The following is a 12216-nucleotide window of genomic DNA, read 5'->3' on the forward strand; positions in this document are numbered from 1 at the left end:
AACAGAAAGAAGTTTTCCAAGAACTTTCTATTTTGTTGAGGAAAAGAAAAAATAGAAGTATCAAAATAATTATTTATGGATATTAATAATAGCCATACTTTGAATTAAAATGTAGTAGAGCCATACAATAGAGGTAGCTCTTTAAAACTTCTGGAGATGAATTGACCCCTTCTCTGAAGGAACTACAATATAAATTCAAAAGGTAAATGCAAAAAGGTGCATCTATTGACTTATTGAAAGAGATTAATACACAACCAGAAAAGTCTCATTCTGTCATGCCACCTCCAGGAAACCCGAGAAGGATCTATTTGCTGCTGCCAGCAGTGAGATTGGAAATGATTTACTCTGGGAACATTGGCTGTATTTCTATTAAATCATGTAAATGCTATAAAATATTTCCATTCAGAGGGCGTCAGAGGGCCAGTTCTGGATTCCCATGCACTCTTTGACTTCCCACCTTGCCCCTGACTTTGATCACTCTTCTGGGAGAAGGCACCTCTGCTAAATCCTTCCACATTAGAAAAACTTTACTTGTATTCTACCACCATTTCCCATGGAAGCTCAATTTTGAATAATCAGAAGCATCATCTTATTCTTTCCTCATGGTAATTTTGACTTTTCGAATAAACCTCAACCAGTCATTTCATGTTTTAGTTTCTCTAATCTTTTCACATCTTCAGCTTCTCTTTCTATTCAATAGTTCTGAGATTTTCTTCTTATAAATGATCTTTGAGAAATTTAGAATAACCCAATGCTATTGAAATGCCAATGTTATATTAAATTCAAAGGGATAGAATCAGAAAGAAATGAAATGATGAAAAGAGACTGTTAAAGACTGTTTTGTTTTCTTTACCGATACCAAATGCACAAAAAAACTGATGAGATTTTAAAATTGAAAGAGGTATTGAAAAACATGTATTGACTCAGGTTTAGCTGTGACCCTCAACTGACATCCTAACCCCTCCAGGTATTTGCTGTGTGGCCTTTTGAAAGTCACTTAACTTCTTTGTGCCTCAGTTCCCTTATCTGCAAAATGGGGGTTCAATACCTGTTCTCCCTGTATCTACCCCAATACTTACTACAGTGCTTGGCACATAGTAAGTGCTTAACAAATATCTCAATTATTATAACTTGAAAATAATCAAGCTGTTTGAGAGTAAATACCAAGATCTCATGTCAATATCTAAGGACAGATAGAGCCATATAATGACAACCTAAACATTTAAGCTGGATTCCAGGTGAGTTTTCTGACGTTACTATACAGCCGTCTATGGATGTGAGTAAAAGATGGTCTCAACAATCTAGAAATCCACCCGCAATGAGAGATGTAAAACATTAAATGAAATCTCCTTCTATTAAAAAAAAAAACTAGTTACAGGAGCAAACCCCCCAGCCAGCAAGAGACTCTCTGGTGGTTATCAAATTTAGAAAAGTCTTTTCTCTTAAAAAAAAAAAAAAGTCAACCCTATTCCTTGAGTTCTCTGTGAAAGCACTGTGCTTTCTCAGGTAAAGCAATCCATTAGTTCATCTGGGAAAACTCAGAAAGGGATCCAGAATGTGTCTCAGGCAGTGGGTAATGGTGGTGGTAAGCAGGAAAGAGGTAAATGTCTTCGCCAGGGTTCAGTAGAATCCATGTTGTCATCATATAAGGCTGTAAGCTCGTTGTGGGCAGGGAACGTATCTACCAACTCTGTCATAGTTTACTCTCCCAAGCGCTGAGTACAGTGCTCTGCACACAATAAGTGTTCAATAAGTATGATTGCCTGATTGATCCATCCACCGCCTGCTCTTTGCCACTCCATTCAAAACTTCTCTTGTCTCTTGTGAGTCAGATCGGTCTTCCCACTTCATAATTTGATCTTTATGAATCAATCAATTGTATTTATTGAGTGCTTACTGTGTACAGAGCACTGTACTAAGTGCTTGTGAGAGCACAGTACACCAGAATTAGCAGACGTTTCCTGCCCACAGCAAGCTTACAGTCTAGGTGGGGAGACTTTATCCTTTTCATATAGTGCCCACTTGGCTTTTCTGATGCTTTCATGTTTCATGAGTCTTTACCTATCTTTCCCTAGTAATACCTGTCTATCGTTCCCAGCTATGGCACAAGCTGCAGCTCCCTGCAGTGACCATTTAAGACTTTATCAATCAATCAATCAATTGTACATGAATAATAATAATGATGGTATTTGTTAAGCGCTTACTACGTGAAAAGCACTCTTCTAAGTGCTGGGGCGTTACAAGATGATCAGGTTGTCCCACATGGGGCTCACAGCCTTAATCCCAATCTTACAGATGAGGTAACTGAGGCTCAGAGAAGTTACGTGACTGCCCAAGGTCACACAGCAGACATGTGGTGGAGCCGGGATTAGAACCCATGACCTCTGACTCCCAACCCCGTGCTCTTTCCACTGAGCCATGCTGCTTCTCTACGAAGACTTACCTGGTACAGGGCACTGCAGCGTGGCCTAGTGGAAAGAGCATGATCCTAATCAGACTCAGCCACTGGTCTGGTGTGTGACCTTGGGCAAGTCACTTCACTTCTCTGTGCCTCAAGTTCCTCATCTATAAAACTGGGATTAAAACTGTAAATCCCATGTGGGACAGGGACTGTGTCCACCCCGATTATCTCATATCTACCCCCTCACCTAGTACAGTGCTTGGCACATAGTAAGTGCTTAACAATTACCACAATTGTTATTATTATGTTGATGATGATTAGAGTACAATATAACAAAGTTGGCATTTACTAAACAATATGAGAGTTGGTAGTTACTCTCCCAAGTGCTTAGGACAGTGCTCTACACATAGTCAATGCTCAATAAATATAACTGATTACTAATTAATTATTCAATGTATATCAATTAATTGAGTATATGCTGTGTGCTGAGCACTTAGGTGACTTTAAAAAAACTAATGCTACACATTCTAATAGGACGTTAGTCAATCAGTGGTATTTATTGAGTGCTTACTGTGTGTAGAGCACTCTTCTAAGCATTTGGGAAAGTATAGTACAATATGGTTGGTAGAAATGATCCCTTCCCACAAGGAGCTTACAGTCTAGAGGAACAGGATATGAAAAGGGAGAGAAAACTCCAGAGTCCAATTTGTTTCAGAGCTACCAAAATCCTCCCCAACCCAGGCCAAAAAAATCTGGAGTGAATCCCTAAATTTGATGATGCTCTCCCAGAATCCCATTGTACAGCAAGAGTCTTGGGAAGTTACCTGTAGTGAGGAAAGGATCTCTGCAACCCCAAAGCAGCTCTGCCCTGTGGTAGGTGTGCATCCAAAGAGAACCTCGAGAATTTTATGATTTTGGTGTTTAATTATCCAACCATATAGTACAAGATTTTGCTTACAGTCTAGAGGAACAGGATATGAAAAGGGAGAGAAAACTCCAGAGTCCAATTTGTTTCAGAGCTACCAAAATCCTCCCCAACCCAGGCCAAAAAAATCTGGAGTGAATCCCTAAATTTGATGATGCTCTCCCAGAATCCCATTGTACAGCAAAAGAGTCTTGGGAAGTTACCTGTAGTGAGGAAAGGATCTCTGCAACCCCAAAGCAGCTCTGCCCTGTGGTAGGTGTGCATCCAAAGAGAACCTTGAGAATTTTATGATTTTGGTGTTTAATTATCCAACCATATAGTACAAGATTTTGCATGGTTAGATCACTGAATCAGCACTAGCTGATGTCAGAAGTGAAATAAAGATGGATTTTGTTCAGTGTAAAATAGATTGGGATCCTAACTAAGTTCATGGAGGAAAGCTGACATGAAAACAGATCTATTGCTGACTAATAGTGTGTATCATTTTCCAAACTCAACAAGTTTCTCAATAACCTCATCTGAGAAATTCTTGGCTGCTTTCTGTGTGAAATCCGTCATATCAAATTGTTATCTGTTTATCAAGGGCACATTTTAAAATGTTTTTCATAGTGGAAATTACCCAACTTCTCAGTCACAGGAATTGTATCTATACTGTGACCTATTCAGTCTACACGTATGCATATACATATTGCTTTTAAATCATTTAACTCTGTTTATTTTATTTATAATGTATATGCATACACACACATACACACACAGAGAGAGAGAGAGAGAGAGAGAGTTTTAGACAAAAACAAGAACATTCCAGCTCAAGTTGTATTTCCACTGAAAGCCAAGTCAATATATGAAAGAAAACTTTAAATGTACTTTAAAGTGCAGTTTTAAACACTTCAGGGATTCGTAATTCTTAATCAAAATCATTCTAGATCATCAGGATTTTAAGAAGCTCTTTCCAAAGATGGGCTATCCAAACTCACCTTTCTGCTAACACATTTAACTGCTGCATTCGCATCAAGACGCAGATGGATGGCAAAGATGACCCTGACCCACATAAGACCCACATTCCTCTGCAAGGATAGAAGCATGATAATCAGGAAATGATGGTTGTTAGTTACAGAAAATGCATTATTGTGAAAACCAGGAGAAAAGTGCTTAGGAGAGGAAGTGATTGGATTATGAGAGAATGAGAGACTACGGATAGGTCACTCCTACTGAGCAAATTGCTGTGATTTATAAGAGAAAGGGTATCGTGATATCTTACCCCATTACTGACCAGACTCATTTCACAAACAATCTTAAATCAATATTTGACAGTTTCCAGTGAGACAAAGTTTCTCAACAATGTCTAGTAGGGGGATAGCATTAAGCAACATAATTTCTGTTTACAACTGGACTTTTTTGAGGGGAAGTAATCCCTAACTTTTTATTCCATTTATACAGTGGTTCAGTAGGTCTTGGAAATGTTATGTGAGTACAATTCATGTACGTATTCTAATATAGTCAAAAATATTTCTGTCTAATGGAAATTTTAAAATTGGGTATGTTCCCAGATGGAGTAGGTGAAATAAATGTAGACTGCATTTATTTCATAATGCATTCTGAAAATTTTTTGGCAATGTGGAAATTATCCTGCTACTTTTAAATGGATAAAACATAACTTATTTGTTACTTAAGTGGTATGTAAATATGAAAATAAATTTGTAAATTCATGGGGTCAGGGTTTTTTAAAATTAAAAATGAAGCACTTTTAAATTTGAGAATTCAGTTGACTAAGCTAAAATCAGGAAAAAAACATTGAGAAATTAACCTTCAAACAGAAGAACTATTTTGTAGTAATACAGAGCCCATGAAAAGATTTTATTCATAGCAAATTCAATTTTATTAAAAATGATAAACTCTCATCTGCTATAGTATTATTATTACCCTCCCAAGTGCTTAGTACAGGTCGGCACACAGTAAGCACTCACTAAATACCCTTGAGTGATTGATGCTCCTGTAGACATAGAGTTGCACCATTTGTCACTGTGAGCTGTAGTATTAGTAGTCACTACGCTGTTCTAAGCGCTGAGGTAGATTCAAGTCCATCGGGCTGGATACAGTCCCTGTCCCACATGAGGCTTTCGGATTTGAGAAGGGAGGGTGTTCCAGGCCAGAGGCAGTATGTAGGCTAGGGTTTAGCAGCGACCTCGCCCCCTCCTACCTCACCTCCCTTCTCTCCTTCTACAGCCCAGCCCGCACCCTCCGCTCCTCTGCTGCTAATCTCCTCACAGTCCCTCGTTCTCGCCTGTCCCGCCGTCGACCCCCAGCCCATGTCATCCCCCTGGCCTGGAATGCCCTCCCTCTGCCCATCCGCCAAGCTAGCTCTCTTCCTTCCTTCAAGGCCCTACTGAGATCTCACCTCCTCCAGGAGGCCTTCCCAGACTGAGCCCCCTCCTTCCTCTCCCCCTCATCCCCCTCTCCATCTCCCTGTCTTAACTCCTTCCCTTCCCCACAGCACCTGTATATATGTATATATGTTTGTACATATTTATTACTCTATTTATTTATTTATTTATTTATTTTACTTGTACATATATCTATTCTATTTATTTTATTTTGTTAATATGTTTGGTTTTGTTCTCTGTCTCCCCCTTCTAGACTGTGAGCCCACTGTTGGGTAGGGACTGTCTCTATATGTTACCAACTTGTACTTCCCAAGCGCTTAGTACAGTGCTGTGCACACAGTAAGCGCTCAATAAATACGATAGATTGAGATAGGCAAGATTGAGGCACAATTAGAAAGTTCGCTGTAGAGGAGCAAAGTGTGCGGGCTCCATTGTAGAAGGAGAGAAGTGAGAAGAGAAGTTTTACTGATACCAGTTGGTTCTTTCTACTTATTCATTCAATCGTATTTACCACGACTGTAAGCTTGTTGTGAGCAGAAAGCATGTCTACCAATTCTGTTATATTGTACTCTCAAATGCTTAGTACAGTGCTTTGCACATAGTAACTGCTTAGTAATACTATTGATCAACTGATTGCTTGATTCTGCCACTCTCCCTAATCTCAATGGATATCGCTTTCTTCAACTAAGTTCACAAGCCATTTTTACATGGAACGTTGCCAAAACTGCCCTTTTTATAGGTGGAGGGGGGTAGTCTCTCTATATCCGGGAATAGGTTTTGCATGAAAAATCCATATTTTCAAGGTTTTTAAGTATCATGTGCCTCCATCATAGCTAAACTCCCATGTGGAAGCTCTGGTGTCTTGCAGTGTGGTGTAGCTAATTTTTAATGAGTGGAGCTTAAAGCTTCAACGGTTCCCTCTGTACCTTGGGAAAATATGGAAACTTTGCTTAAACTTGGTGTGATAACAATGTCTGATTTTATCTTCTGTGAGGATGGTGGACAATTTCTATTGCACATTCAGTAACCATGTTTCTGTTTTTGTAGCTCCAGATGGTCCTCCGGAAAACGTGATTGTAGTGGCTACATCACCTCACAACATTAACATCACCTGGAATGAACCCACAATCATAACAGGACCAACTTTCTACCTCATAGAGATTAGCTCAGTAAGACTTTTTTTTTATTTTCGTTCACTCAGTAATGTATGATTGGCTATTTCTTAAACTTTCACACCTGTAAAAGTAGATCCGATATCACTGGGCCCAAAAGTGGAGACTGTTAAGCTTTCTATTTCTACTCAAAAAACATGGTAGTTGTGTGCCAATTCAGTGTGCTTCTAAAAATGAATTTTGGAGTAGGGAGGTACTAAACAAGTCTGAACTGCACAGGCTAGATTTCTTTGACATAAATCAAATTTACTTTTTGCAAATTTAGCTCCCTGGGTTTAATTAATAATCCTAAAAACACTTGTTAAGGTCTTATTATGTGCCAAGTACTAAGGAAGCTGCAGGAAAATCAGGTCAGTCACAGGGTCCCTGCTCCAGGATGCACTGTGTGAGCTGGGCTGGTGTTAAAAGCTGTTGCTGTGCCTCTCAGACCCCTCCATCGCAGCTAAGAAACACAGTATGGTAACCACCACCGTCCATTCCACACCAAGGTTCCCAGCTCTGGCACTCTCCGTATCCACTGGAGCAGGAATACAATCTGTTCCCACACACAGCCATAGCATTAGGCCTCCCCAAAAGCCCAGGAAAACTGGTGGCTGTAGGTGTGCCCTGAATTCTGAGCCCTGAGGTACCTGAAACCCTGCTCTTCTGTCCCCAGCACCCTACTGATTTTTCTTTTTATTTTGTGTATTTGTCTTTGTTGTGTTCTATTGATTCCTCATTCCTGATGTAGCTGTCTCCAGTCCTTTCTCCCCATTTATAATATGAGATTGTAAACCCCCAGAGAGAAGGGGACCTTGTCTAATTGCCACTGTGTTTTCTCTTCTGAAAACCTTTTCGTGGCAGAAGTTGGCCTAGATTCTAGATTATCAAGTTTACTTGTTCATGTTTCTGGGAAGAGAGAATGCAAATGGTTTTATGAAAACCATTATCATTTTGTTCAGGCTTTCAGTCCTCAAAGTCAGAGCTGAGACTTACCCATTGTTCTCACTGGGAGACTCTGTAAGTATCACACTTGCAGTGTTCAGCTTCATAAATATAGAGCCAAAGGAGCTGATCATTGGTGGTGAGGCCATGGGTTTTTGCATCAAGGGAAAGGACCTTTGGTAAGAAGCCCAGGAAAATGATGGTAATTTAGGAGAAGTCCAGAGTTTGTGGTCTCTGAGGGGGTCAAAAAAGGTTTTTGAGGATAAATTGATCTGGAAGAGATGGTCCGTTAGAGGTTGCTACCAACAGTATCATATTGTACTCTCCCAAGCACTTAGTAGAATGTTCTGTATACAGTAAGTGTTCCATAAATATGATTGGTGATGCACCATTTTCTGGTGTACCTGTACCTGGTGAGAATGAGGTCCAGTGTGGATCCAAATTGGTTTGGAGAGGTGACGGCGCATAGATGAAGACATCAGCAGAGTTGACTTGTGTATGAAAACAGGCAGCCGCAAGTCCATGGGGTCATCATTGTAGATACTGAAGTCAAGATTATCTATTCTCCCCCCTAATTAGACTGTAAGCCCCATGTGGGAAAGGAACAGGAATTATGTCTGATCTTGTATCTTCCCCAGTGCTTAGTAAAGTGCTTGGCACATAATAAACACTCAACAGATACTATTATGGCTATTATTATTTTAAAAATAATAATAAAGGCCAGTAATGAGTGACAGAAGGAAGGAGAAGAAAGACATTGAAGTCATAGAGTAGTGCAGAGGTAGGATCAGAAAAGTGGTAGATGGCAATAACTAGTTAAAGTAGGTGACAAGGGCTTTGAATGCTGAGCAAAGGATGGGTGGTGGGATAGTGTGAAAGTAGTTAGAGAGGGAAGGGAGGTTGATTCCTCCATCCTGCCATGTGAATTGCTAAAAGTGGGCGAAGGCATCTTGAGAAAAAGTAGTTGGCACTGCAGTGTCATCAGGAGCAAGACAGATCTCAGTGACAGCAAGGAGTGGATAGATAATATATCAGGGGCAGAGGCACAGAGACATTATGTGATGTGCCCAAGATCACACAAGCAGGCAAGAAGCATGGCCTGAATTGGAACCCAGGTCCTCTGATTCTTAAATGTGTGCTTTTTTTTCTGGTAGGCCAAACTGCTAGCCAGCTTTTCCCTAAACTTCTCAGGTTGGCCAGTGTTTTTTAGTAATTGCCAAAGCCCAGGTCTACTCTTCATGACAGATGCTTCAATAAGACCTATGGATAAACCAAATGGGATCTGATGCTGTTCTCAGAATCTTATAACTGAAGTTCAGCAGAGCTCTTTCTGGAGACTCAAGTAGTGTGTGGAAGCCACATGGCAAATTGTGGGAAAACTAGGTAGCTATGTTCCTCAGGAGTCGATCCAGGAGGAATCCAGTTTAGATCTTGCCATGGTGGAGAACAGTGAAATCGCACAATCGCTTAGGCTGTCAGATCTCTGCCCTTCCTTCTTATATGCAGAAATAAATAGGACTTGAAATCCTGAGGCATTTCCTAGTTTTGTCATATGCTGAAGAAGAGCCTGAGCTAACATTTAAGCAACACTTTCCCTTCCTACTTCTGGCTCTCAGCACATAAAGTCTAGTTCTGGGAGTTTTGGCATTCTTCATTGTTCTAATACCAGTGGAGGTTTACATTGGAAAAGTAGCCCGTATTGTATTGGCATCTGGGTTTTTTTTGATATCCTGCTTAATTTTTTCATATCCCAAATGAAATCAATCATGTTTTTTGAATGCTTACTATGTGTAGAGTACTATATTGAGCACTTGGGAGAGAAAACAATACAGTATAACCAAGTTGGTAGACTCACTCCTGGCCCACAGCGAGTTTACTAATCAGTTCCACAATAGGAAGTATGGGAGCCATGCTAGTCCAGTTGAACATCCATGGCTGCTAACTGGAATCTTGCTCCCTCTGGTCATTCATTCATTAATTCAATCATATGTATTGAATGCTTACTGTATGCAGAGCACTGTACAGCCCTTCCGGCCTCTCCCACTCCATCGCCCTTCACCACCACTTTAAACACTTTTCCCCATGTTCCACAGCCTCCATGCCTCCTCCCAATTCTCCCACCCCCAGAATCCCCCCACCACTATTCCTGTGGGAGCTCCTTCCTCCCCTCCCAGCCCTGATCTTATTTCTGGTTCACAGCTAAAGCTGGTCCCTCCCCAGGACCCCCACAGCTGCGCGGGATAGGCCGGACCACCTCTCTTGGTGGGGACTGCCCTCCCCTTCCCCTTCTTCATCCCATCCCAGCCTGGCCCCATCTTCACACCTGTGTTGGAGTTTCTAAGGTACAACGGGGAAGGGACTGAAGCAGCATGGCCTAGTGGAAAGAGTATGGGGCTGGGAGTCAGAAGGACCTGGATTTCTAACCCTAGCTCTGCCACTAATCTGCTGTGTGGCCTTGTGCAAGTTATTTAACTTCTTTGTGCCTGTTACCATATCTGTGAAATGGGGATTAAGACTGTGAGTCCAACATGGGACGGGGACTGTGTCCGACTTGATTACCTTTTATCTACCCTAGCACTTGGTACAGTGTCTGGCACATAGTAAGTGCTTCAAAAATGACATTACAAAAATGAGGGCTGCCTTGCCCATGAAATGTACCTTGAAGAAATTCAGAAAACTTTCAGGATGGAGTGGTAGGAAAAGTCCTGGAGAATGAGAGAAGATTCAGGGCACTGGGGTTGGAAATGTGAAGGGGAGTCATGTTTGGGAAACTGGGAAAAACATTTTTCTGAAACTGTGGTTGCAGTGTAGGAGGGAACAGAATGAGAGAGGCTGTGGAGCGGTGTATGGTGGTGGGAGGTGGTGAGGGGAATAGTAGGGGAAGTACCTGGTCACCAGCTCCAGAGTCCTGGGAAGGTTGACATGACAGCTTACTTCTGCTGAAGTAAAAGTCAGATCTGCATTCACACCACTTCTAAATCTGGGGGCATTTTTATCAAACAAGACTATATTTTGTCCAGGGCTGTGGCTCAGGGCAGTTTGATTATTTGTCAGCCTGTCACTCAGCAGTAATAATAATAATAATGGTATTTGTTAAGTGCTTACTATGTGCGAAGCACTGTTCTAAGCGCTGGGGGGATACAAGGTGATCAGGTTGTCCCACGTGGGGCTCACAATCCTATTCCCCATTTTCCAGATGAGGTAACTGAGGCCCAGAGGAGTTAAGTGACTTGCCCAAAGTCACACAGCCGACAAGTGGCGGAGCTAGGATTAGAACCCATGACCTCTGACTCACAAGCCCGTGCTCTATCAGGGACGGTGCCTACTTCCTTATTCCCTATTTGAAGAAAGCATGTACACCTGCTTCAAGAAGATAGTCCTCAATTCTTCCAGCCACACTGAGAAAATGTTACACTGCTATCATAGATGTGGTTAGGAAAGGCAGGAGCTCTGAAAATAATGGCATAGGTGCAAAACGACCACACAGTTGATCTTGGATCTGGGCAGTGCCCAGGTTATTTAAACATGAACTTTCCTGAAGAGCCCTTCATTTTTGGTATTTTATTTATCCTCACAATTTCCTTGTTTGAGAGAAAGGGGTTTCTTTACCGACAAGTTAGATTAGAAATATGGATACAAAAGGAAGTGAAATGGCATGTCCACATGTAGCATGAGTTCGGAGAAGTGCTCGAACTGGAATCCTAGCCTCTTGACTCAGTTTTTAAGAAAATAATGTTTCATATTATTGTGCTATTTGCCAGAAATTACTTCTTGCTCTGGTGAATGCCTTTTGTACAGTGATCTGTTGCTGTAGGATATTAAGAATTGCCTGCTGGAAAATGAATTGTCCTCATCATAGAATCAGGTAGTAAAATTCCAAATTCATAACTACTTCACTGTTGTCAATAAGTTGTACATATTATTTTGTTGTCTTTTTTGGTTTTACCAAGGGGAAAAAAGAAATCCAGATGTGGTAAATCTGGATTTTGTTGTAATAAACATTTGCCATTCATGTTTTTGGAGTGTAAGATTATCATTCGGTTGTTCATTTGGCCCATTACATCATGATGTACCTGACGCTTTTGGGGAGGTAGACCAGAAAGCGTGTTTAATATGTGCTATATTTACAGCCTGCTTGCAAATGTCTCAAGTCATGTTTCTAATAGTGAGATATGAAGAAGTACTTTGTCTTTTGATGGTCAGTTCAGGATATGAATGCCTGTTCTATGCATCAGGAACTTGAGTTAAGGTTAATTCTCAGTGGGAATAGAAAACACATCTGTCAAAGAAAAAGTATGCTTGAACTAACATAATTCTCTAACAGCTGCATTTAATATACATTTAACCCACTAGGGAAACTACTGTATTGCTACCTTAATGTCTTTGGAGAACACACATTCTTAAGCCCAC

At 40.9% G+C, this 12216-nt stretch overlaps 1 protein-coding gene across 1 annotated transcript in view; it reads left to right on the forward strand.

Moving 5' to 3' along the window:
- PTPRQ (protein tyrosine phosphatase receptor type Q) overlaps window positions 1-12216 on the forward strand; it is a 187727-nt gene that overhangs the window by 108518 nt on the left and 66993 nt on the right. The window contains exon 29 of the mRNA XM_038756691.1: window positions 6758-6879. Coding sequence (XP_038612619.1) covers window positions 6758-6879 — 122 coding nt within the window. The remainder of the gene's footprint in view (window positions 1-6757; window positions 6880-12216) is intronic.

This window comes from Tachyglossus aculeatus, chromosome 14, assembly GCF_015852505.1.
Source record: "Tachyglossus aculeatus isolate mTacAcu1 chromosome 14, mTacAcu1.pri, whole genome shotgun sequence".
In the NCBI taxonomy this organism is placed as follows: domain Eukaryota; kingdom Metazoa; phylum Chordata; class Mammalia; order Monotremata; family Tachyglossidae; genus Tachyglossus; species Tachyglossus aculeatus.